Source organism: Equus caballus, chromosome X (assembly GCF_041296265.1).
Source record: "Equus caballus isolate H_3958 breed thoroughbred chromosome X, TB-T2T, whole genome shotgun sequence".
Classification (NCBI taxonomy): Eukaryota; Metazoa; Chordata; class Mammalia; order Perissodactyla; family Equidae; genus Equus; species Equus caballus.
This window is the reverse complement of record NC_091715.1, coordinates 72778472-72805287: the sequence shown is the minus strand read 5'-3', so window position 1 is coordinate 72805287 and position 26816 is coordinate 72778472. Positions and strand designations below refer to the sequence as shown.

At 38.2% G+C, this 26816-nt stretch overlaps 1 protein-coding gene across 3 annotated transcripts in view; it reads right to left on the bottom strand.

The window, feature by feature from the left end:
• Window positions 1–4670: 4670 nt before the first annotated feature.
• ATP7A (ATPase copper transporting alpha) overlaps window positions 4671–26816 on the bottom strand; it is a 132210-nt gene continuing 110064 nt past the window's right edge. The window contains exons 15-23 of one of the 3 annotated variants that reach the window (XR_011434725.1): window positions 24655–24849; window positions 22825–23007; window positions 20836–21052; window positions 15915–16061; window positions 14225–14367; window positions 12782–12985; window positions 10960–12255; window positions 10627–10729; window positions 4671–7901 (exon numbers count right to left, since the gene is read on the bottom strand). Coding sequence is in view for 2 of the 3 variants with exons in the window: in XM_005614286.4 (XP_005614343.1) it covers window positions 7625–7901; window positions 10627–10729; window positions 12138–12255; window positions 12782–12985; window positions 14225–14367; window positions 15915–16061; window positions 20836–21052; window positions 22825–23007; window positions 24655–24849 (1587 nt within the window). In the remaining variant the exon portion in view is untranslated. The remainder of the gene's footprint in view (window positions 7902–10626; window positions 10730–10959; window positions 12256–12781; window positions 12986–14224; window positions 14368–15914; window positions 16062–20835; window positions 21053–22824; window positions 23008–24654; window positions 24850–26816) is intronic. The other 2 variants (XM_005614286.4, XM_014728991.3) reach the window with 2 other exon arrangements.

Below are 26816 nucleotides of genomic sequence, written 5' to 3'. Positions count from 1 at the left end.
AGGTGAGCCAGGAGACCAGCAGCAACTTGAGCGAGCTACCACAGTGACTGGGGCTCCGCACTGACCTTCTGGGAGTAAAAAACATATGGCTGCAACTTCACTTCTGCCTTCTAAATCTCACAGAAAATGTGTCTTGTAGCTAATCCTAACCCAACCCATATAGGGAAGGGAATTCTGCGAAATATAGTTCCAGTTTACCGAAGGTGACACAGGACAAAGTCACCACCTCATCTATAAACTGAGAAACTCGATTTCCTTTAGCTATAAACTACAGATTACATGGGTTACAGTGAGGATAACAAGAGATGTCAAAGTATTGTGGCGTATGGCAGAGAAATCTCATCCATTGAAATGGAAAAGTTTTGCATTTTTGAAATGCCCAAATTTATCATTTCAGCCTAGACATCTTCCCTTAATTTGAGTTTCATATATCCAGTTGCCTACTTGACATCTCCTCTGGATACCTAATAGAGATATCAAAATTATGTCTAAATCTGAACTTTTGAACTTTCTCTCTCCTCTGCCTCCCAAACCAAACTATTCCATCTACTATCTTCCCCATTTTAGTAAATGGCAACTCCAGCCATCTTAATGCTTAGACCAAAAATCTTGGAGTCATCCTTGACTTCTCTCTTTCTCTCATACCTCATAGGCGACCCATGAGGAAACAAGAACTCCTGTTGTCTCAACATTCAAAACATAACCACCTCCACTGCTACCACCTTGGCTTAAGCTACCACCATTGTCACCCTCCTGGATTATTGCCATAGCCTCCTAACTAGGGTTGCCAGATAAAATAGAGGCCACCCAGGTAAATGTGAATTTCAGATAAGCAACATAATTTTTTAGTATAAGTATGTTCCATACTGTGCCTCTGCCTGTAATGCTCTTCCCTCATGTCTCTCTGTGGCAAGCTCCCTCACTTCCTTCAAGTATTTCCTCAAATGTCAGCTTTTCAGTGAGGCTTTCTCTGACCACCTTATTTTAAATTGGAGCCCCCTCCCCAATACCCCCTACGGCTTCTTCTCTGTTTATTTTTTCCATAGCAAGCATTACCACCTAACACACTCAATATTTTTTTTACTGTCCGTCTTCTCACATCAGAATCTAAGCCCCTTGGGGGCAGTGTTTTGTTTTCTGCCTTTGTTTTTTTATGTTTTATTCGCTTCTGTTATCATGAGCACTTAGGACAATGTCTCATCCACAGTAATATTCGATAAATATTTGTCTAACATTGAATGAATGCATGGATGAATGAATGAATGAACCTGTATTTGAACTGGGGTATCTGGGCAAAAGTTAACTTTTGCCCAGAGCTTATTGGAGAAAGAGAGGGAGAGAGAGCAGCTAGAAGATGTGAGTCCTTGACAGATTTGTAGGCGTTTACACCTCATCCCAAAGCATGGGGAGAATAAATGTTTTAAGGCAGTGCTTTTTATATTTGAATGCACATACAAATCACCTGGGGATCCTGTTGACAGGCAGGTTTTGGTTCAGCAGATCTGTGGTGGGGCCTGACTGCATTTCTCGCGAGCTCCCAGGTGATGCTGATGCTGGTGGTCTGGGGACCACCCTTTGAGTAGCAAGGTTTTAAGGCATTACTGAAGCCTGGTCTCAGGCAATACAGGCAAAATGTGATCAGCTGGGAAACGGTTACTGCCAGTGGTTCAACCTAATAAGGAACAGAGTATTTATTTTGAACAGAAACAGCTGGTTCACTGTGACTATTTGAAATAAGGACTTTGCCCAACACCTATGGTGCTAAATTTAAGAATGCACGCGGCTATACTTCAATGTGGGGGTGTTATTTTAGTTGAACTGGCACAAACATGAAGAGTAACAATTATGGAGGAAAAGGGAAAGCTAACATTTGCTAAGTTTAAGGACTCAAAGGAATGCGATTGGTGTAGAGAGGATTTGGGGCAAGCAGGCTGCTATTTTGGTGTTCCTTAAATCATGCAACGTGGGGCCTTCCTTCAGCAAAAGCAGCTCTCTTCAGAATAGGGAATTAGCAACTCAGCTCGACACCAATAACAGACCTACATAACCAAGTGGCTGTGGCTAGTTTGTCTTTCTATCCCAATGCTCAGGCCGAGGAAATAACAGCAGCAACCATTCACCATTGTTTCTGGCACTTTGGAAACATTACGTCAATTACTAAGAAGCTCACGATTCTGCAAGGTAGGTATTATTATCCTCATTTTGCACTTGAAGAAACGGAGGTTCAGTTAGGTTAAGCAACTTGCCCCTGATCACTGTGGTAGGCAGAAGAATGGTCCCTCAAAGATGCCCACATCCTAACCCCCAGAACCTGTAAATATGTTTTTACATGGCAAAAGGGACTTTGCAGATATGATTAAGGACCTTGAAATGGGGAAATTATTCTGGATTATCTGAGTGGACCCAATGTAATCACATGGGTTTTTATAAGAGGGAGACAGAAGGGTCAGAGACAACAGTAGAAAACGTGACGATGGAAACAAGAGGTTGGAGCGATATGAGGGAGGGGCCCCGAGCCAAGGAATGTAGGTAGCCTCTAGAAGCTGAAAAAGGCAATGACCTGGATTCCTCTTAGAGCCTACAGAAGGAATACGGCCTTGCTGACACCTTGATTTTAGCCCTGAGACCCATTTCAGACTTCTGACCTCCAGAACTGTAAAATAATAAGTTTGTTTTGTTTCAACTTGTTAGAGCAGCAATAGGAAACGAATGCACCCAGCAGGTAAGTGACAACTGGGATTTTGCAAATAGAACTGATGGGCTCCAAAATCAGTGCTATTCCCATCACTACGGGGATGCAGCACTTTTAAAGAAACAGTGGATACAAAAGTGGAAGGTAAAAAGCTGCAAGAAGAGCTTAGGAGAGCTGATCCTAGGGTCTGCTTGCCCCAAAATAACTTCTTCCACATGGCTTGATGTTTTTCATTACAATAGTGATAAAGTTATTTGGATTAAAAAATAGCCTTTTCAAATACTTCCAGCCAGATCTAAAGGTCATTGGCACTTTAGGATGGATTAACTTAATCTTAGTTTTCCTCCTATTACTTGGTGATAATAACTGCAATGAAGAAACTGAAGTTTTTATTGGGTGAAGTGAAGCAAGTAATGTTAATATAATGGCAGCTCTTCAGTTTATAGACAGGCCTCGGGGTGGCGGACAGGGTCTGACAATGAAAAGCTGGGGGCCAGTCAAGGGTAATAGGTACATAGTGCCTTAAAGACTACTCAGCCTATTTCAAACTTTTCCAGAGATAGGACCGACTGTATGCAAGTTTTCAGATTTGTTAAATTGCATGAGATGCTATTTATACTAGCAACTTCACTTACACCTTGTCCTCAAGAGCGTTGCCTTTCATCTTTCACTTTGAATTCATTTCTACAACTAGCGGTCACATCTATGAAGAGGCAGCCTTTAACCAAGTAGGGCTCACTGGCCCTGGCCAAATTTGTGAAAAAGGCAGCTCTAGCTCTCTGGTGTCTGTTTTAATTTTAGCAGATGCCTTAACCCAGCAAGCAGTCCCTAAAGGAAGGTTTCCTGGTTTTTCGTTTTGTTTTTGTCTGGAAAGTTCTGAAATCTCAGCTGGGATGTTGCTATCACTGCACGTCCTTCTCGGAGATTCATCAAGACGCCAACAGGACAGGGAGGTTGGCCAGCTAAGAGGAAGTCTCGGGGGTTTTACTCTTACGTTTCTATTTCCAATCCTATCTCATCACCCAAAAAACATCCCAAGGATTTGTGTGTGTGTGTGCGGCGGGGGGGGGGGGAGGGGAGATGAAAATTAGTTTTTCCTTACAAATAAGTTTAAAACCCTTCCTTAACTCAAAGAAGCGTTCGGTATGGGGATGTATTTTGGGTGGGATCCTCGAACACCTTGTATAGGGCTCCCCAAATGCAAGAAAAGCTCTCGTCTCCGTTTAGCTCATTTGGTGTAGACAATCTATGAAGAATGTGTTAGAGACTACAAAGGCAGGGAGGACAATTATATTCCTTTCTTTGTTTCTCATTCTCACTAAATGCTGCAGCAGGGGAAGTGGAGTCTGAAGGAAAACAGACTTCTTCCCAGCCACTCTTAGCAAATGCACGGCGCTTCCTCCAATCCTGTCCCATTGTTAACAGAAAAAAAAAAAAGCCCTAAAAACACAGAGTAGTTTGGAACTGCTTGCAGGTAGAGGAGTTAGATGATTTAACAAAAGAGACACTTACAAAAACCATTTTTTTTACAATACTATAATTATAAAGTTGAAGGCACATCCTTGGCAGAAATATGATCAATTACATGCTTATGGAAAAACAAACTACTGAATATCTTGACTATAGTAGATGATTATTGCACGACATCGTCCACTGCTGTTTTGGGTACCAAAAAATCAATGTTTAACAATGTTTAGTTAAACATTTCTTTAACTAAAAACATAAGGTTGAGACACCTGGTTTTGGCTACAAAAGACATTTATTATCAATGCCAATACCGAAGCTCTTTTAATTGAAGAACAAGAATTCATTCTTTTGTGCTTTATCTGGTTACTCAAACGAGATAAACTTTCAGAGGGAATACAGAAATTTAGTGTAAAAATAGCTAATAATTTGGCATGAATCTATATATTTTTATATTTGGTAAAAATTTTTTAAAATATAGAAAAGCAGGAAATAAACAAAAAATCCAAAGGGAGTGATTCCAGGAATGTTTTTATTCTTATTAAAATAACCAGTAACCAGATGCCTCACCCAAAGAAAATAACAAAATAAAGTAAAATAAATATTAAGGAAAATAATTTTAAAGCAAGATCCACAAGTAATGGAAAAAAATTCTCTAAGAACATATATTCTTGATTTTAAGCTGTGTACATAAAAGATATGCACGCTTAAATTTTTGGAAACGTCTTGTCTACAGTACTATTTTAAGCATTCTGAACAAAGAATACATGTGAAAAAAGAATAACTTTTTAAAAGTTAAAGCACAATATAAAATTATTTGTTCACAAGGCATCAAATCTAACACTTGAAAATGTTGATACTAAACTGGGAAAAATAACATTTCTATTTTCACAACTAACAACCATACTTCTTTAGAGTACAACACTAAACGCTCTAGTTGTGTTTTAACCTTTAAAATTCAAAAGGCATCTTTGGATACTTAAGATAAGAGGTGCCTCACAGTTGAGTCTGAACCAGCACTGGATACCAAAACGTCCTTGTTATCTTCAGACTGAGGGCATGGTTGCTGAGTGACGACAGAAGAGTGTTAAAGGAACAACAAATAAAGAACTTTAAATATTCAAATATCAAATTCAAATATAAATCCATTTTCCTACTATATGGTAATGTGTGTGTGTACATATGTGTGTGTGTGTCTATGAACAGACACACACACACATTTATAAAACTTGTTCTCACTGATAACTAGTTACTTAAAGCTAATTACTAACTGAAAGCAATGTTTTTGATCCCCTCCATATATCAGCTCTCTCCTTGTGTGAATATAGCTGCTCTATAAAGCTAATGGGAGTTCAGGATTGTAAATGAGACTTGCTGTGGAGGATTCAAAGATGGCTACAGATAGTTAAAGCAGGATTCTTTCTAAACAGGATGTTTTCTGTTCTGGTAGTAAGGGCTGAATTATATCCTTGATTTTTCCCAGACTGTAGCCTGCTCTTCTCACATGTGGGTCCCTTGGCATGTGGGGCCAAGAGGACAGCTGAAACACACACATAATAATAATAGTAGTCATATTAGCTGTTTCTTCTACAAGAAACAAGTCGTGGTATGATGGGACAGTGGAATTAAAATAAGAAACAAATATTAGAATTCAAACTGGAAGCATGGAAGATGGCATAGGCATTGGTCTAAAAAAGAGCCTACACATACAAACTCATTCATATTTCATTAAAATGGGTTTGCCTTTCTAGATTAATAGCACCTTCACCAAAAGTTTCAGTTCTCTCTTTAAGATAGCTGAGATAAAAAATGAAATCTTTTCCACAACTGAAAAGATAGCATGGAATAGTGCTGTAAACTTTTCTGTGTGTGTATGAAAGAATAAGAGAGAAAGGAAGTAGGAGAGGAAGAAACCCATCCCCCACTCCCACCTGATTTTTAGAGTCTGCCCTAAAAAATGATTTTTAGTATTACTGACCTCAAGGGGAGAAAAGAACTAACGTTTACTGAGAACAAATCCTATGTGCTAGGCATTGTGCTAGCAGCTTTACATATGACAATAGGAACAAAATATTTAGGAACTTATGAATTCTCTTCACTTACATATTCTGTATATGAAATCCATCTTGCAATTAACAAGGAAATTTAAATAGTGATGTAAATACCAGATCTCTGACCAGTATATTAACTCCCAGGCACTCACAGGGGAATTTCTAAACTTACATGACAATGAGAACAAGCCTTGAATTTGCCAACCACACTAACTAGCAAGTGCAAATGTTTTAGACCAGAGAAAAGTATAGATTTGGCTAAAAGGCATCACAACCAAGGAAAATTCTCACATCTGTATAACATCTTGTATTTTTTGGTAAAAGCAGCTTTGTGTAATAGCATTATTTTAAAGTCCTTTTGAGAGGTTATTTAAAACACCAAAAGATAATTAAAATTTAGCAAATTATGTACACCAGCTAAGGTCTTCTATTCTCTCCAAAAAAGGACAAATTTAGTGTATCCAGGTAATTTTATATGACCCATATATGTTAAAGATAGTAGAGTTAATCATCGAAAAAATCAACTGTGGAAGAGGCTCAAAATCTTAAGTTTCTGGACTGAGGCCAATGGACAGACTACACTAAGAACAATTTACAGCTTACTCAGCAGGAGCCACTTGAAAGCTTCACAGAGCTACGGAGTCATTGAAGGAAGAATCTGATATATTTTTTACAACAATGGAAAGGTGGGGAGCAGGGAACCCTATGGCTCCTTAAGGTCTTTTGAGCTACAAGATAAAGAAAGGGACAAGATATTGGAAAAGTTGTCAGTTATTTTTATCAATAAAAAAACACCTACATTTAGCTCACTCAAAATAAGGTAACAAAGGAAAACAGACTGGGGCATCTAAGAAAGCAACTGGAAAGACAAAGACGCAAGGAGAATAAGGGGGGAAGAAAGCCTGTAATAAATAAGGCACATCTATTTTTAAACAGTTTCTACAATTTTCCTTCTAAAACTAGATGCTTTATACAGTGCTCTGAAAGCCACTGCTCCCCAATGTGGCAGGGATGAGGGCTCAAGAATCTCCTCAAAATCATGCTCCCAAATCTGCAAATTTTTAATTTCCTTTTTTTTTGAGGTGTTTTTGGTCAAATAAAAAATTTTCTATCACTTTGGCAATAACTTGGCAATCTTCAACTGTAGGGCTTATTGTAAACCTCACCAGTCTACCTTATCTGTTACTAGTGAAAACAAAAAATACTGGAAATTTATTTTAAATAAAGCTAGGTTCAGAGCTGATGCCCTGAAAAAGATATTTTTGCCATTAGACAAATACAATTCAAATGGAATCCCTACCGTAAGAGCGTGAAACCAACATAACATCCTCTTGCAATATTCTGAAAAGCTAAGGTGACATTATGAATGCTGTGTCAGTGCATAATAACATCAGCTAGTAGCACTCTTTGTGGCCTGTTACAACGCAGTGTCGTCATCTTCCCTGCAGTCTCCCACCAGGAGTGAGTGCTTGTCAGGTTCACTGGTACCGATGCTGTTTAGGGACCGTTTATCAGACAGTAGTGAGTTTATGGAGGCTCTGCTGTAATTAACAATCCGGTCCAGCAAACCCAGTTTAGGAGAATTTCTTGAGGTGTCATCTATTCCAACATGAACGCTGATTTCTGAAGGACTTTTCTGTCCCATCTGGCTTCGGGCATGCAGTTCGTAATTCTCATAAGTTGGTTTCCTATAACTGGACACATGCAAAAGTATACTAGTTTGAAATAACCAAATGTGAACTAGATGCTTGTTACATTCAAAAATGAAAAAAAAATTTGCCTGGTATGAAATGTACAAAGGCGGTCCCTGCTAGCAGAGTAGCTCAAAAGGAATGTGTTGAGTCACATGACCAAATATCCTACTTGTCAGAGCCAATGTACTAGACTTTACCCCACACAGTACTTGTGGTTGCTATTTATAGACTACAGGCATACCTCGTTGTATTACACTTCGCTTTATTGTGCTTTGCAGATAACTGCATTTTTTACGAATTGAAAGTTTGTGGCAACCCTGCGTTCAGCAAGTCTATCGATGTCATTTTTCCAACAGTATTTGCTTGCTTCGTGTCTCTCTCACATTTTGATGATTCTTACAATATTTCAAACATTTTCATTATTATTATATTTGTTATTGTGATTTGTGATCTTTGATGTTACTATTGTAATTGTTTTGGGATACCACGAACCGTGCCCATATAAGACAGCAAACTTAATAAGTCTTGTGTGTGTTCTGACAGCCCCACCTACAGACCATTTCCCCATCTCTCTCCCTCTTCTTGGACCTTCCTATTCCCTGAGACACAACAATATTGAAATTAGGCCAATTAATAACCCTACAATGGCCTCTGAGTGTTCAGGTGAAAGAAAGAGTTGCATGTCTCTCACTTTAAATCAAAAGCTAGAAATGATTAAGCTTAGCGAGGAAGGCACGTTGAAAGCCGAGATAGGGCAAAGCTAGGCCTCTTGCACCAAACAGTTAGCCAAGTGGTGAATGCAAAGGAAAAGTTCTTGAAGGAAATTAAAAGTGCTACTCCAGTCAACACATGAATGATAAGAAAGCAAAACAGCCTTACTGCTGATATGGAGAAAGTTGATCAAACCAGCCACAACATCCCCTTAAGCCAAAGCCTAATCCAGAGCAAGGCCCTAACTCTCTTCAATCCTATGAAGGCTGAGATTGGTGAGGAAGCTGCCGAAGAAAAGTTTGAAGATAGCAGAGGTTGGTTCATGAGGTTTAAGGAAAGAAGCTGTCTCTACAACATAAAAGTGCAAGGTGAAGCAGCAAGTGCTGATATAGAAGCCACAGCCAGTTCTCCAGAAGAGCTGGCTAAGACAATTAATGAAGGTGGCTACACTGAACAGCAGATTTTCCATGTAGACGAGACAGCCTCCTATTGGCAGAAGATGCCATCTAGGACTTTCATAGCTAGAGAGAAGTCAATGCCTGGCTTCAAAGCTTCAAAGGACAGGCTGACTCTCTTGTTAGGGACTAATGCAGCTGGTGACTTTAAGTTGAAGCCAATGCTCATTTACCATTCCGAAAATCCTAGGGCCCTTTAGAATTATGCTAAATGTACTCTGCCTGTGCTCTATAAATGGAACAACAAAGCCTGGATGACAGCACATCTGTTTACAACATCACTGACTGAATATGTTAAGCCCACCGTTGAGACCTACTGCTCAGAGAAAAAGATTTCTTTCAAAATATTACTGCTTATTTATAAGGTACCTGGACACTCAAGAGCTCCGATGGAGATGTACAACGCAATGAATGCTGTTTTCATGCCTACTAACACACATCCATTCTGCAGCTCATGGATCAAGGAGTAATTTTGACTTTCAAATCTTATTATTGACAAAATACATTTTGTAAGACTAGAGCTGCCATAGACAGTTATTCCTCTGATGGATCTGGGCAAAGTAAATTGAAAACCTTCTGGAAAGGATTCACCATTCTGAATGCCATTAAGAACATTTTTGATTCATGGGAAGAAGTCAAAATATTAACATTAACAGGAGTTTGGAAGAAGCTGATTCTAACCCTCCTGGATGGACTTTGAGGGGCTCAAGGCTTCAGTGGAGGAAGTAACTGCAGATGGGGTGGAAATAGCAAGAGAACTAGGATTAGAAGTGAAGCGTGAAGTTGTGACTGAACTGCTGCAATCTCATGATAAAACCTAACAGATGAAGACTTGCTCCTTATGGATGAGCAAAGAAAGTAGTTTCTTGAGATAGAATTTACTCGTGGTGAAGATGCTGCAAAGACTGTTGAAATGACAACAAAAGATTTAGAATATTACATAAACTTAGTTGATAAAGCAGCAGCAGAGTTTGAGAGGATTGACCCCAACTTTGAAAGAAGTTCCATCACGGAAAAAAATGCTATCAAACAGCCTCGCGTGCTACAGAGAAATCATTCATGAAAGGAAGAGCCAATTGATGTGGCAAACTTCACTGTTGTCTTATTTTAAGAAATTGCCACAGCCCACCCTGATCAGTCAGCAGCCATCAACATCAAGGCAAGACCCTCCACCATCAAAAAGATCACAACTGAAGGCTCAGATGATGGTTAGCATTTTTTAGCAATAAAGTATTTTTAATGAAGGTGTATACATTTTTTTTTAGAGATAATGTCATTGCACACTTAATAGACTATATAACTATAGTGTAAACATAACTTTTACACGCACTGGAAAACCAAAAAAATCATGTGACTCCCTTTACTTTGGTGCTCTGGAACCAAACCTGCAATATCTCCGAGGTATGCCTGTACGTAAGGTGATAATTACGTAGCTAACATTTATTATTAAGGGCAGTTTGGGCTTATCATTGATCAATACAAGAATAAAACCTACCAAGTCTGACTGTGGATGATAAAAGGAATATAAAATAGAAACATGAGCAAGCCATTATACTTACAGTTTCAGGAAGAGGGAAGAAAGTACTACTGAAACAGACGAGGCAGCCATTGCAGCAGATCCCATCCAGGGCTGCAAAACCAAACCAATGGGCATAAAAACTCCTAGGAAACAAGTTTGGATTAGTTGGAGCAGGCAATACTAAACAGATCACCAATGTGTTTCTAATATGTATATACAAATCATTTCCTTTTTTAATATTTATTCAGCAATTTACCCTTCCATTGGTGGAGATTTATGTCATTGCCATTTTTTCACTAATAGAGTGTTGCTGTGCACATTCTTGTACATGTCTCTCTGTACACGTGTTTGAGAATTTCTCTAAGGTGCATACCTAGAGATGAAACTGCTGGGTTATAACATGGGCACATCTTCAACGTTAGGTGGATATTCCTCAATTGCTCTCCGAAGTGGCTGCACCAGATCAGAGTCCCACCAATAGTGTATGAGAATTCATGTTCTACAAACTTATCTTGCACTTGGTTTTGGTAGACATTCTAATATTTGCTCAAATGATGGAGATAAGATAGACTTATTGCACTTTAACTTTTTCATGTGCTTATTTTTCTACTTTTTGTAAAGTAATCATGTATTACTTGTATAATTTTTTAAAAATTACTTGCTCCATGAATTAATCTCTTCAGACTTTGTTTTTTAACTCTTTGTCCTCTCAGCATTTGTGTATCCTTGTTGATAAACAGCTCTGTAATTGTTCTCATGTCATTTCATGTCCTTCTTTGGCTCTCAAACCAGAGAAAAAAAGAAGAAAGTGATAACTACTATGTTCTTACCAACTCCTACCAAGCCCCCAAGTACAGGAGGTTATCAGATGCTTGTTAAACCATTCTAAATTTCTTTCTCTTGGTCATATTCCTTCATTCAATCTCTCTCTCCCATCTAGTCCCCAAATTTAAAAGAAAAACCTGCTGGCTATTAGAACGTTAAGGGAAGAGCAGAAAATTCTCTGTGACCTATAATTGCAACTATGTAACAAGACAAAAACTGATGCAGAGTAAAAAAGAGTGGAAGGGAATATACTAAAATGCTAACAGTAGTTGTGTTTGGGTAGTGAGATTAAAGGTAAATTTGTTCTTTTCAGCAAAAAATACATGAATAAGTAAATAAATATATATGTATGTGAGAGTATATGGAGAAAGAGATGAAGCAATGTGGCAAAATATTATTCATTGGTGAATTTAGGTGAAGGGTACAGAGGTTTTCATTGTATCATTTTTTCCTTGTTTATGTAGGTTTGAAAATTTTCAAAATATAAAGTTGGAGGTAAAAATAAGGTAAAATAAAATAAACCTGTCAGAATGTTTATACATTCTTGGCTATAATGAACATTGCTGAAAAATTATAACTGCTAATTTTAATATTACCTCTCACCACACCAGCAGGCTACATACAAAAACTGAGCTCAAAACTAAGAATAAGAAGACTAAAACTTCCAATATGGTAGGTCTGTAAGGACTTCAGAGAAAAAAGTAATACTCATTAACAGTCACATACCAGCAGCTATGGGAATTCCAACCAGATTATAAATTAGAGCGAAGACAAAATTTATCCGAATCCTCTTGACTGTCTTCCTTGATAAGTCAATACTTGCCACTACATCCAGAAGATCATTCTGAGAACAGAAATATTTGTGATATTAGTGAGAAACTCTAATTTAACTAGTAACTTTTGCATTTGATACTGTGTATACTGAAGATGATGTGTACATTAGAGTAATATGTGCATTAACCACAAATTTCAGATATTGCTAAAAATTTGAGTCCGCCTTGGAAGATGTTTTTCAGGAATTTTTCTCAAGGTTCTGAAAATGCTTTTAGGTTGTATGTTGGTACAGGGATTAAATCTCGTTAAAATAATCTCAGCAAATATTTGTTGAAGATAATTTTATTATAAGTATATTCCCAAATTTTATTCTTCACTTTAGAAGCTTGTCATTCTCATTTGCTTTGGTGGATTGAGAAAGTCTGTAAGTAATCAGTAAGACTTCTTATACTGTCATCTCGAATTCTCCCAGTCTCAATGGCTGGGAGCACAGGAACTAGAAGGACAGAATCATTGTGCTCGACAGACTTTATGACGCTATCGCTGACCAGGTGGAGTAGTCTCACCCTCCTCAAAGTTCAGGCCACAGGACTTACCCTTATCAAAACCACATCGGCTGCTTCAATGGCTACATCTGTGCCTGTGCCAATGGCAATTCCAACATTAGCCATCGCCAGAGCTGGGGAGTCATTGATTCCATCTCCTACCATTGCTACCTGTTTCCCCTCCTCTTGAAGTTGCTTCACCTTAGCAACCTTGTGGGAAGGTAGAACTTCAGCAAACACCTTAGTAATGCCAACCTTTGTGAAGAAAAATACACTCAATGCATTTCAAGAAATGTTACTGAGCACCTGAAATACAACTCAGCAATAATGAGCCATCATTTTCAACCCACTAGATGTCCAAATTTTAAAAAACTGATAACGTTCAGTGACAGTAAGGATATGGAGAAATTAGCTCTCTTATACGCTGTTGGTGGGTGTGTAAATTGGTAGCATCTTTTTGGAGGGCATTTGACAGCAGCTATCAAAGTGTGCACATCATTTGGTTTAGCAATTCAACTTTTAGGTATGTTTTGGACATACTGGTATATGTACAAAAAGATGTATGTCCAGGGATGTGCATTACTGCTCTGTTTGTAACAACAAAATTTTCAAAACCACATAAATGCCCATCATTAGGGAAATGGTTAAATAAATTATGATACATCTATACCATGGAATTCCATGCAGCAATGTAGAAAGAATGAAATAACCTTATATGTTCAGACATGGACAAAGCTGCAAGGCATATATATTTTTATGTTAAAAAAAGCAAACTTCTGAACAATATGTACAAAAATGATCCAATTTGTGTTGAAGATAACAAGACTATACATTGGTACATGAATATATATGCACATGAAAACGTGTGAAGGGTAGGACTGGGCAGGGAGCTTGAGAAGTGACAAACTTTTTACTTTATATCCTTCTGTATTTTTTTATACAAGTATGTATTCATATATTACTTGTGTTATTTAACACAAAGAGGAGAAGGCATTCCAAAGTAGAAAAGAGTAACATGAGAAAAGTTTTGGAGGTAAGGCAAATGTGGAGGTCAACAGCAGAAAAATAATACGTCAAAGTGGTGCATTAGGAAGATGGTTCCATCAGTGGTGTTCAGGATGGACTAGAAAGGGAAGCGCATGGAGCTATTGCTGTATTTTAGGCATAAGAGGATGAGAGCCTGGCTTAGGCGGGCTGCACTAGTGAAGAACATGAGCAACCTTTCAGTGGAAGCATCAAGAGAAACTGGTGTATGGTGTCGCTCGGGCATCTCAGAAACTAAGCAAATAGCTTTTTACTTATAACAGTAACACACAAAGCCCAAAGTCCTTCCCACACAGCATGCCAGTTCTTCCTGAAGGAACCAGATATAGCCACACAATGATAATGATGATAATAGGTAATATAAATTTTTTTAGTATCTGAAGGCAAGAAAGAAAATGTACATGAAGAATTAGAAATACTCCCAACCCAACAATCAAGTAAACCAATTACCTGAGAAGCAATAGACCGAGCTGTTTTACTGTTGTCTCCAGTCATCAGAACTACTTCTAAGCCCATCGATTTCAGAGTATGGACAGCCAATTCTGCTTCAGGCTTCACTGTATCAGCAATAGCTATCAAGCCACACAGCTCGTCTAATATAGGAGCACCAGAAAATAACAGAGTTTGAAATATGGTGAAAGCACAATAATATTCTGAGTTAAAATTTCAGAATGAAATGAATTTTGTTAAGTTATTTGGGGCTTGGCTTAACTCAAAATATCTCCTAGCCCACAGAGACTTTATACCACAAGCCCTGAGACAAATCTTCCCATTTGCTTATGAAAATGTCAGAGTGAGGCAGGGGTTACTAATGAAGGTAGTAATAGGAAAATGCGAAGAGAGACCTTACTGGATACTAAAAGACTCTTTCTTTCCTTAGAGAAGTATTAGCCAATAGCCCCAAACACTTAAGCTAATTTAAAGGAAAATGAAACTGAAAACTAATACCTTTTGTTTCTTTTTAAGGTGAAGGAGGTGGATGGAGACAAAACTGGCATTTTATACTGGGAAAAAAAAATTACCACAAGTAGCTATATTATTTTAAAAACAAAAGTAAATGGTATTTTCTGCTTCTTCCTGGACCTAAAAAGGCCATACTAAGCTACTGCCTTCATACTTAGCAAGGATTATAAATGTTGACTAATTAATCTCACAGCTAGAAATCTACCCTAAGAAATAATTTAACAAAAGAAAACACCTAAAACCTCAAAGACGCTTACCTGTGGCATTATTCACAATAATGAAATATTAGGAATAGCTTAAATTTTCAACAAGGGAATGATTAAATTAATCACAGTGTATAAGCTGGAGAAATTATGCAGCATTAAAATGAAATTGGAGGGGCTGGCACTGTGGCTGAGTGGTTAAAGTTGCACCTGTACCACTTCAGCAGCCCCAGGTTCCCAGGTTTGGATCCTGGGTGCGGACCTACTCCACTCATGAAGCCATGCTGTGGAGGCATCTCACATACAAAGTAGAGGAAGACTGGCACAGATGTTAGCTCAGGGCTTATCTTCCTCAAACAAAAAAAGAGGATGATTGGCAACGGATGTTAGCTCAGGGCAAATCTTCCTCACATAAAAAATTAAAAATAAATAAATAAATAAAAATAAAATTGGAAAATAGTATTAAATAAAATAAAGCAAAATAAAATAGTATGTGTACAAAGGATTTTAAACTTTTATTCAACTTTACTGAGGTAGAATTTACATACAATAAAATGCACCCATTTAAAAACAGTATATGTACTAATATTGTAATTCTGTGTATATATATATATACACACACACATACACACACAAACCAGAAATGGAATACATACAATTAAAACTGACACTGTGTTAGGATGATGAGATTATGGATATTATTTTACTTTGCTATTACTTTAATGTTACGTTATTTTTAGGTTTTAAAAAAATCCTTGATTACCTTTTTTTAAAAACACAGGCTAGAGAGGAAAATAACAAAGCCAGGCAAATGCAAGAGAATTTTAAATTAAATTAAGTTAATGCTAACATTTTCACTTTGCATTGAGGCTGCTTTCAAATAACCCTCATAGTTCAGAAATTTCTAAAAACACACATAAAACAGTAAGTGAGATCACAACACTGAGTCATAGTGTACTTATGGAAAACCTTACCGTCAACTGCCACCAATACAGCAGTACGACCTTTTCTCTCATGTTCATTCATAGAATCATCTACATCGTTGTTAATGACAAGACCATTTCTAATCATCCACTCCCGGTTACCAATGAGGACTTTGTACTGCTGAGAATTAAGAGAATCTGACAGAAAGTAGAGAAATAACATTTCGTGAGCTTGTTTAATATTTATAACAACCCTGTGAAGCACATTCTTCCTGTCTAACTTTGCACAGTCATTACACTGTATTTTTGATAGAACACAGCCTACAACAGTGATTTCCAAATTTTCCAGGAACACACTCTGTTCTTCCATGCCTCTGGGCCCTTGAACATTTTGCTGCCTCCACCTGGAATGTCCTTACCCTTCCTCTCCAAATACCAAACTCCATCATATTCTTCAAGAGCCAGTTCAAACGTTACTTTCTTGGTGAAGCTTTCTTTTTGACCTTCCACAGAAATTGAATTAAATTCAACATATTTATTGTGCATCAGTAACTGAATGTGACTGGACAAAAACATACAACCTCACTGACGTCTCATTTTAAACATGTGGCCACTTTAAGTGGGCCCTTAGTACTCTCTGGCAATTCTCATTTCCCTAGTCCATTCATTCTCCATTCCTTCTAGATGGCTATTTTATACCTTCTCTTCTCTCACTCTCATACCAGATGACTCTGCTTCCTACTTCAGAAAGAAAAGAAAAGCAACCAGAAGAGAACTTCCACAAGCCCTCATTACCACATCTCCCCAACTCCCTGTGCCTGTGTACACATTAATCTAGCGTCCCTTCTCTTATCATAAACTGTCCCTGCTCCGATTTAAGGCCGACCTCTCCACCTGCGCACTACGTCCCCCTCCTTTGCCTATTCTAGAAATCTCTCCAACAAGTCTCCCTTCTCTCTCCTGCATAATCAAATTTTCTATCCCTGCTGTACATAGTCCTATCTTTTAAAAAAACCTCACTTACCTCTCTAGCTACTGCCCCATTTCTCTGCTTCTGTACAGAGCAAAACTTCTTGAAAGGGTTGTCTCTATTGGCTGTCTCCAACTCATATCTTTCTATTCTCTTGTGAACCCACTCAAATAAAGCTTTTGTCTCTACTACTCCAAAGAATTGTTCATAAAACACACCAATGACCTTTAATTAACCTAATGGCTAATTCTCAGTCCTCACCTTACTCGCCCTATTAGCAGCATTTAACACAGTGGATCACTCTCTCCTTCTTGAAACACTTTCTTCGCTTCACTTCTAGGACAACACGTTCTTATGAGTTACCTCCTCACTCACCACTGCTTCTCAGCCTTCTTTGCCGATCTTTCCTCAGCTCCTTGACCTCTTAATTTGTGGTGTTACAGGGCTCAAACCTTAAACCTCTTTTCCCCCTCTATCTACCATCACTCTTTGGTGATCTTATCAGTCTCAGGGCTTTAAGTACCATCTCTATCAGCGCTGTCTGATAGAACTTTCTGTGATGATGGAGATGTTCCGTATCTGCTCCGTTCAGTACAGTACCCACTAACATTATGTGGCTATTGAGTGCTGAAATGTGGCTAGTATGGTTGAAGGGCTGAATTTTAAATTAAATTAAATTTTAATGAATTTAAATTTAAATAGTCACATGTAGCTAGTGGCTACCAGCTTGGACAGCACAGACGTATATGTAGATGACTCCCAAATCTCTACGCCCAACCCATTCTGTGTCTTTGAACTCCAGACTTGTGCAGCCGACTGCCTAGTTGATATTTCCATTTATATAACATCTCCACTTGAATACCTAAAAGGCACTCAAACTTAACATGTCAAAAACAAAACTCCTGATCAGTTTTCCTCAATACTGCCCCTCTTGTGGTCTTCCCCATCTTATTGAAATGGTAACTCCATTATTCTAAATTGCTTAGGCCACAAACCTTGGCATAATTCTTGACTCCTGTTTCTCTCATACCCCATATCCAATCTGTGAGATAATCTGTCAGACAGCTCTCCCTTCAAGACAGATCCAGAATTTGACCACTTCTTATGACCTTTACGGTTACCACACTGGTCCAAGCCACCATTATTTTTCACCTGGATTATGATGAAAGTCCACTAACTCGTCCCCCTGCTTTCGCCCTTGCCCCCATCCCCACCTCCAGTGGTATATTTTCACCAGAGCAGCCAAGGTAATACTTTTAAAACATCAAGTCAGGGGGCTGGCCCCGTGGCCGAGTGGTTAAGTTCGCACGCTCCGCTGCAGGCGGCCCAGTGTTTCGTTGGTTCGAATCCTGGGCACGGACATGGCACTGCTCATCAAGCCACGCTGAGGCAGCGTCCCACATGCCACAACTAGAAGGACCCACAACAAAGAATATACAACTATGTACCAGGGGGCTTTGGGGAGAAAAAGGAAAAAATAAAATCTTTAAAAAAAAAAAAAATAAAACATCAAGTCAGATTCTGTCACTCCTATACTCAAAACTCTCCAATGGCTTTCCATCTTAAGGTAAAAACCAAAGTCCTTTCAACGTCCTTACACAATCTAGTCCTGCCCTACCTCTCTGACCTAGTCTCCTATCCCCTTCCCACTCATTTATTCTGTTCTAGCCATGCTGTTCTCCTCGCTTTTCCTCCAACTAGTCAAGCACATTCCTAATTCAAGGCTTCTGTACTTAACGCTCCTCCTGCCTGGAACACTCTTGTCACAGATATTCACATAGCTTTCTCTGTCCCCCTCCTCAGGTTTTTGCTCAAATACCACCTTCTCAATGAGGCCTACCCTGATTATCCTATATAAAATAGGACCGGCTACTCCCAGCATTCCCTATATCCCTTACCCTTCTTTATTTTCCTCCATCAGACATACTACATTTTCTTATTTATTTGCTCATGTCTTGTGTTCTCCCACCCGGAATGTAACCTCCATGAGACAGGGACTTTGTATATTCTGCTCACTGCTGATTCTTTAGTGTCTTGAACAATGCTTAATAAAAGCTGTCAAATGAATGAAATTACTATGTGTCAGGGTGCTTGATACTAAAAGTTCATAGACAAATAAAGAAATTGCAGTTTAATAGAATTAGGCAGGTAAATAAAGAACGATCATGCAGTGTACTTAGCACAATACAAAGATTAAGTATAGTTATAATTTAAAAAGAAGAACAAATGTCTCTGCCTATGTATGTCAGTCAGTGAAGGCTTCACTGAAGAGAGACGTGAGCTAAGTCTTAAAAGATGAAAACAAGCTCATGAGGTAGATGCTGTTGTGGACAACAACGTTAGCCAGAGAAAAGAGTAAATGAAATGATCTAAAAAGCATGAAATGACAAGATGTAAGGAGGAATTATAAGTAGCTCTGTATGGACAGAACACAGAGTACATTGGGGGCCGTGGAAGAAGACAAGATGGGTGGTGCAGGGAGGCAGGAAATGCATCACGGGCAACAGATCTTGAACAAAGTCCAGAGACTGAACTTTGTCCTGTAGGAGAGAGAGGACCAGTAAAGCCGGGATCCTTAACAGAATTCCACGGATGAGCTTTAGGATATATGCAAACCTCTGAAACAGAAATTTTCTGAGGGGTAGGCAGTTTTCATCACATTCCTCCAAAAGTTTATGATTCAAAAATAAATTATGAGCCACTGTAATAAAATGTATTAGTTAGAAAGTGATATAATCTAATGTGCATGTTAGCAAAATCACTCGAGCATAAATGGGTGGGAAGGTGCTGGAACACTTAGGTGGGTATATCGTGTTTTGGGGCAGATGGATAGAACAACAAGAAACTCAGGAAAGAGGCCTTGGCTAGACATATGGACTTGGAAGTGGTAGTGGAAGCCTACAGGTGGTAGAATAAGTGATAGGCATGAATGAGATTCTACAGAGAGAGCATGTAAAATGAGAAAAAGCCAAGAACAAAACCCTGAGGACACCCAACATTCAAAAGCGGGAGAAAAGAGGAATCAGAGGAGGATTAGAAGAAACAGCCAGAAAGACGAGAGGAGAATCTAGAGAAAGCAGGGTCATGGAATCAGGGGAAGGAAGAGTTTTAGGAAGGAAGGAATGTCAACACTGTCAAATGCTTTCACGAGGTCAAGCAGGAGGAAGACTGAGAAGTGACCACTGGAGAGGGTACTGAATAAGGTAATCAGTGGACACAGAAAGAATAGTTTCAGTGGTACGGATGGGGCAGAAGCCAGACTGCAGTGAATAAGTGAATTCAGCAAGCGTAGACTACTCTTTCTAGAAGCTTGGATATAAAAGGAAAGAAAGACAGATAGGACAAAATCTAAATGGGAATACAGTGATTTTGATGGAAGAAATGTTTATATGTTTAGGAGAAGAAGCTACTACAAAAAGAGAGTTGGAAAATAAAGAAAGCATACACAACAGAGAGTGAGGCCCCTGAGGAATAAAGAGAGGGTGGGATCTAGAGCAAAGATGCGGGGATTCATTAGGCAAGATGAGGGATATCTCTTCCCCTGAAAAAGGAATCATTTTGGGCAAAAAAAAAAAAAAAAGAAAAATGAAGGAACACATTCATTTTTGACATCTCAAAAAAAATGTCTGAGAACTTTAATTTATATGTGAAAAATAAGTCAGATAATTTGCTTAGGGAAATAGGGGGAAGGTCACAGGATCTTGTGAAGGATATAAAAAGTTTAGAGTAGCTGTGGTGAGAAATAAAAGAAAGATGGCTGAACTGAGATGGAAGATCGGCTAAGGCTAGACTTCATCACCCTGTAGTGGAATCAAGGAGCACAGCTGGGAAATGTTCTTGAGTCACATGAGTGAAGTGATCAGGAGGCCTACGGTAAAACCGATTTGAGAGAATGAAACTATGATGTCAATTTTTGTTTCCTATATAACATTTCAGGATTATAAAGTCAGATATCTATTAATAACTGTCCCATAATTGGTACTACAAAGAAAATTGAGTTACTTGAGAGCTGGGCATCAATAATTATGGAAGATGAAGTGGATGGCTGTTCATTACTTGCATCAATTTGAACCAGGGATGCATTTTTAATATTATTTTCCTCTATCTTCCAGTTATTCTTATGCAGGAATCCTTCAATATTGGTGACTTTGCAGCTAATACCACAGCCTGGCACAACCTGGAAATCTGTGCAGGTACCCAAGGTTTCAGTGTTCAGCTCCTAAGAAACAGAAACAGAAGGATTTCGTCTGCTGTTCTAATAATTCAAGGTCATCATTAGCAAGATCAAGATTACTGCTGGTTAATTCCAAACGTTTAGACGCATGCTACATGCCTGGTTAATTCTAAATGCTTAGAATAGAACTGTCAATTATCATGGCCTATCTGACAGTGGATTTTGATATAATGTTTGTAAAACGTTCAAAGTTACAGGAGAACATCAGAGTCCTTTGTTTTAATCTCACTCTCTAAAATTTATACCAAGTTTAGGAAAAGAAAACGTGGGAGGTTTATCAATATTCTCCACCCTTTCCCATAGAGAATTACAAGTTAAATATTTAATTCTATTGTCAAGTCAGATTTTCTATTCAGCACAGGGCAAAGGATAACAAAGAATAGCGCCTTTAGTTACCAGAGTGCCTCTCTAGTATGATTCTGTGGCCTTGGTAAGCCAAGTAAGAATTCTGGTGGGCATCACTGTTTCCTGGCTCTTTTTATCTTCATGCTCTCTGTTGTTTGATTTGAGTGTAAAGAAGCCAGGTCAGTAACAGTTAATAGGTAAAAAGGAGAGAACGAATAAAGAAATGGCAACACCAATGGTACAAATTGCCACATTTTAATTGTAAAATTATATGAGATAATTTACAAAGAACTTGTACAAATCAATGTGAAAAAGGCAAACAATCCTATGGAAAAACAGGCAAAGGATACAAGCAGACAGGTTACAGAAAAATAAATTCAAATGGCCAAAACATGAAAAGATGCTAAACCTTATTAACAATTAAGGAAATGCAAAGCAAACCAGTGAGCAAATATTTTTTCTTATTAAATTGGAAAAAATAAAGTATTGGTAAGAATGTGGGGAAATGCACACTCCAATTTGCAGAAAGTATAAACTGATACAACCTTTCATGCGGCTGTTGGTAATATTTCTCCTGTTGGCACTGGTAATATTCATCAAAATTTAACTGCATGTATCCTTTGCTCTAGCAATTGCCTCGATAGGCATTTAACATAGAGACGAACTTGCAAAAGCTGATAAGCATGTTAAGTATACATTGTAAGTGCCAAAAAACCAATCATATAATAGAATACAAGATAGCCATTAAAAATAACAAGGCACATCGATATGTCCTGATACGTAAAAATCATTCAATAAAAGAAAAAAGTTACCAAGACTGGTCCCTGTGTGACCTTTCTATGTAAAGTTTAAACAATAATAAATGCATATATATTGGTATCTCCATTAAAAAATGGTTAATAGATGTACACTTTTCTGAATATACTAAAAATTACTGAATTGTACACTTCACAACCGTGAACCTAATAGTATGTGAATTGTATCTGGTTAAGCTGTTATTTAAAAAGACTGTTACCACTCGTTAAGCTTTGGAGAGAGGAGTTATGGAAGGCGGGGAATGAGATATCCCTTTCTTATTACGTAACTCTGAACCAGCTGAGTTTTCCTACCATAAATATGTATTACTTCTATTTTAATTTTTTAGTCAACAGGGGGTTATCTGTGTGGCATAATTATAGTTAATTTCTGTTTTCATCTTTACACTTTTCTGTATGAAGAAACTAAGATACATTATAAAATAAAATGAGAAAATACAAGTCTCTCTAGCCTTATACCAACTATATATATATATATATAATATATAATATATATATATATATATATATGTACATCATAGTCAAACATAGTTTCGATTTGGTCTGGATAATTCTTATAGGAGATGACTACATTAATAAACAAGGGAAAAATTGTACCTTCTTGCAGTATTTCGTTATGGCTGCTCCTAGAGGGTGTTCGCTGTTACTTTCAGCAGTTCCCACAATAGCCAGGATCTTATTGCGTGACATTCTGTTACTTTCCACTAGAACCTTTACTTGATTCACTACTGGGGTTCCATGGGTAATGGTTCCAGTCTTATCAAATACCACTACCTTTACCTGTAAGAAAATAAAAATATCATGCACCTATATGACTTGATAATCCTTAATATCACCTTTCCATAAATGAGAAAAGGTTTACTTTGACAAACAGATTACTATTTTGTTTCTTAATAAACTGACCTTTGACTTAATTGGACTTAATGAACTGTCTTTGGGAGAACAAAAGGAAGGGGGGTAAGGGAAGAAATAGCCCTCCCTTGCAAATGTTCGACTGCACTGTGGATAGATGCGAAACAACCAGAACTAATTGTTAAGGCTTGAGCGTTAATAGGTAATTAGGAGATGCCTCTAGTGCCTCCAGGGAAAGAGAAAGGCTTTCAGGACTAATTGAATGAGAGATCCATAGGGGAAATCTGGGCAGTAGGCAGATGATTATACGAGAAAGGTAAGTAATTAGGTTGAAGTGAACACCAGATAAGACCTGGTTCAAAAATGAATAGCTTGAGGAACCAAGATGAAAAGAGATCCGACAACTAAATACAAAGCATGATTCTGGACAAGAGGAAAAAATAGCTATAAAGGATATTATAAAGACAACTGAGGAAACTGGAATGTGGACTATAGATCAGATAATGATATCATATCAATATTAATTTCTTGATTTTGATCTTTGTACTGTGGTTATGTAAGAGAATGTCTTTGTTCTTAGGAAAGGATCCTGATATCTGCCGTAAGGGGTATACAGGAGTTCTTTATACTATTCTTGCAACTTTTTTTTCAGTTTGAAATTATATCAAAATAAAAAATTACTGGGGCTGGCCCCATGGCCGAGTGGTTAAGTTGATGCACTCCATTTCGGCGGCCCAGGGATTTGCCGGTTCGGATCCTAGGCGCGGACATGGCACCGCTCATCAGGCCATGCTGAGGCGGCGTCCCGCGTGCCACAACTAGAAGGACCTACAACTACAATATACAACTATGTACCGGGGGCTTTGGGAGAAAAAGGAAAAACAAAATCTTTAAAAATAAAAAATTACTATAAAAACTAATAGACTATATTCACTGGCTAGATAATGTTCCAAACCTGTTCTAAGGTGTGTTCTGTATTTACTACATGCATCTGTATATAGTTTGTATCCTCATAATAAGAACACACTAGAAGGAACGTGGTTTTAGTTGAAGTCAAGTAGCCTTGACTGAGATTGTCTTAGAAATTCTAATATGAGAGAGGTCAAGAATAGGATTATATTCCTAAAGTCATAGTTGCAAACTGTCAGTTAGTGGCAGCAAAGGCAGAGAAACAGCAATGGAACTACAAGTGCTACCTCACAGTGAAGACTACACACATGGAAGCACACAAATAGGTTCACAGCCTGACAGGGTTGGGCAAATTTTCCTGGGCAAATACCTATCTTGTCTTCCTGCCCTAAAGACTCATCTAGTCTGAGCTGGCATGGGACTCCAGGTTTTCCCACATCAGGGTCTGCTCTAAGGGAGCAGACCTGGAGCAGTTTGAGATCTTACATAACTAAGGCCAATCCAGAGCAGAAGCAAAATAACGCTTGTCCTACTTCAACCCTCAGGATGGTGCCAGAAGAGACTCAGCTTATGGACTATGCGGAAATCATTTAGGACTCTGTTTCTCAATAGGGGTGCTACTGCCAGTTCGGATGGGACAGTTCTTAGTTCTGGGGACTATCTTACCTTATGAGCCATCTCCAGTGGCTCTCCACCTTTGATTAGGATGCCATTTTGAGCACCTACTCCTGTACCCACCATCACAGCAGTTGGAGTGGCCAGTCCCAGTGAACAAGGGCATGCAATGCACAGAACCGTGATAGAGGCTTGGAAAGCAAAGCGTACTATTGTTTCTGTTCGGGAGATACTTCTGTTGTAGCCCTTTAAAAGAAAGACGTGAGTTTTTGTTATTGATTTAGAGCTGTATAAAACAAAAGGAACAGAGCTTAATTCTATTTAAATAAAACCACAATTTTGAAGTCATACATAATTCTACTTAGCTATCAACATACACATATTAGTTATTAGCAAGAAAAGACTTTTTCATGAATATAAGAAATTGTGACATAATTGGCAAACAAGTCACAGTCCTAAAATCAATATTTCAATTTTACCGATTCCAGAGTTACAAACTATGGAGTGAATATAAGAAACATAAAAGTCGGCTTTTTTTATTTTGCTGAATATTGAGAATAAGTGTTTTTATTACGGACTTTCAAAAAATAGCTGCAAACATGAGACCTAATTCTCAACAAATTTTATCACGAACAGAAAGAATTCTGAATTTCTGTATATTAAGGACATAAATCTGCCTGTTATATTATTCTTTTTATTTTTAATTTATTTTTATTGCAGTAACATTGGTTTATAACATTATACAGCTTTCAGGAGTACATCATTATGTTTCAATTTCTGTACAGATCAGATCATGTTCACCACCCAAAGACTAATTACAATCCATGCCCACACACACGTGCCTAATCACCCCTTTCACCATCCTCCCTCCCTCGTTCCCCACTGGTAAACACTAATCCAATCTCTGTTTCTACATTTTTGTTTGTCGTTGCTTTTATCTTCTATTTATGAGTGAGATCATACGGTATTTGAGTTTCTCCCTCTGACTTATTTCACTCAGCATAATACCCTTAAGGTCCATCGATGTTGTCACAAATGGCCGGATTTCATCATTTCTTACGGTTGAGTAGTAGTCCATTGTGTATAAATACCGAATCTTCTTTATCCGTTCGTCCCTTGATGGGCACCTAGGTTGCTTCCCAGTTTTGGCTATGGTGAATAAGGCTGCGATGAACATGGGGTGCACAGATCTTTACGCATTTGTGTTTTCAAGTTCTTGGGATAAATACCCAGCAGTGGAACAGCTGGATCATATGGTAGATCTAAATTTTCTGAGGAATCTCCACACTGCTTTCCACAGTGGCTGCACCAGTTTGCACTCCCACCAGCAGTGTACAAGGGTTCCCTTCTCTCCACATCCTCTCCAACACTTATTGTTTCCTGTCTTGTTAATTATAGCCATTCTAACGGGAGTGAGGTGGTATCTCATTGTAGTTTTGATTTGCATTTCCCTGATAGTTAATGATGTTGAAAATCTTTTCATGTGCTGGTTGACCATCCATATAACTTCTTTGGAGAAATCTCTTTTCAGATCTTTTTCCCATTTTTTAATTGGTTGTTAGTTTTTTTGTTGTTGAGATGTATGAGTTCTTTGTACATTTCAGATATTAACCCCTTATCTGATATATGGTTTGCAAATATCTTCTCCCAATTATTAAGTTGTCTTTTCGCTTTGTTGATGGTTTCCTTTGCTGCGCAGAAGCTTTCTAGTTTGATGTAGTCCCATGTGTTTATTTTTCTATTCTTTCTCTTGCCCGATCAGACATGCTATTTGAAAAAATGCTGCTAAGACCAATGTCAAAGAGCGTACTGCCCAGGTTTTCTTCTAGAAGTTCCATGGTTTCAGATTCTTACATTCAAGTCTTTAATCCATTTTGAGTTTATTTTTGTGTACGATGTAAGACAATGGTCTACTTTCATTCTTTTGCATGTGGCTGTCCAGTTTTCCCAACATTATTTATTGAAGAGACTCTCTTTTCTCTATGGTGTGTTCTTGGCTCCTTCATTGAAAATTAGCTGTCCATATATGTGTGGGTTTATTTCTGGGCTCTAGATTCTGTTCCATTGATCTGTGTGTCTGTTTTTGTGCCAGTCCCATGCTGTTTTGGTTACTACGGGTTTGTAGTCTATTTCGAAATCAGGGAGTGTGATACTCCCAGCTTTACTTTTTTCTCTCAGGATTCCTTTGGCTATTGGGGGTCTTTTGTTGTTCC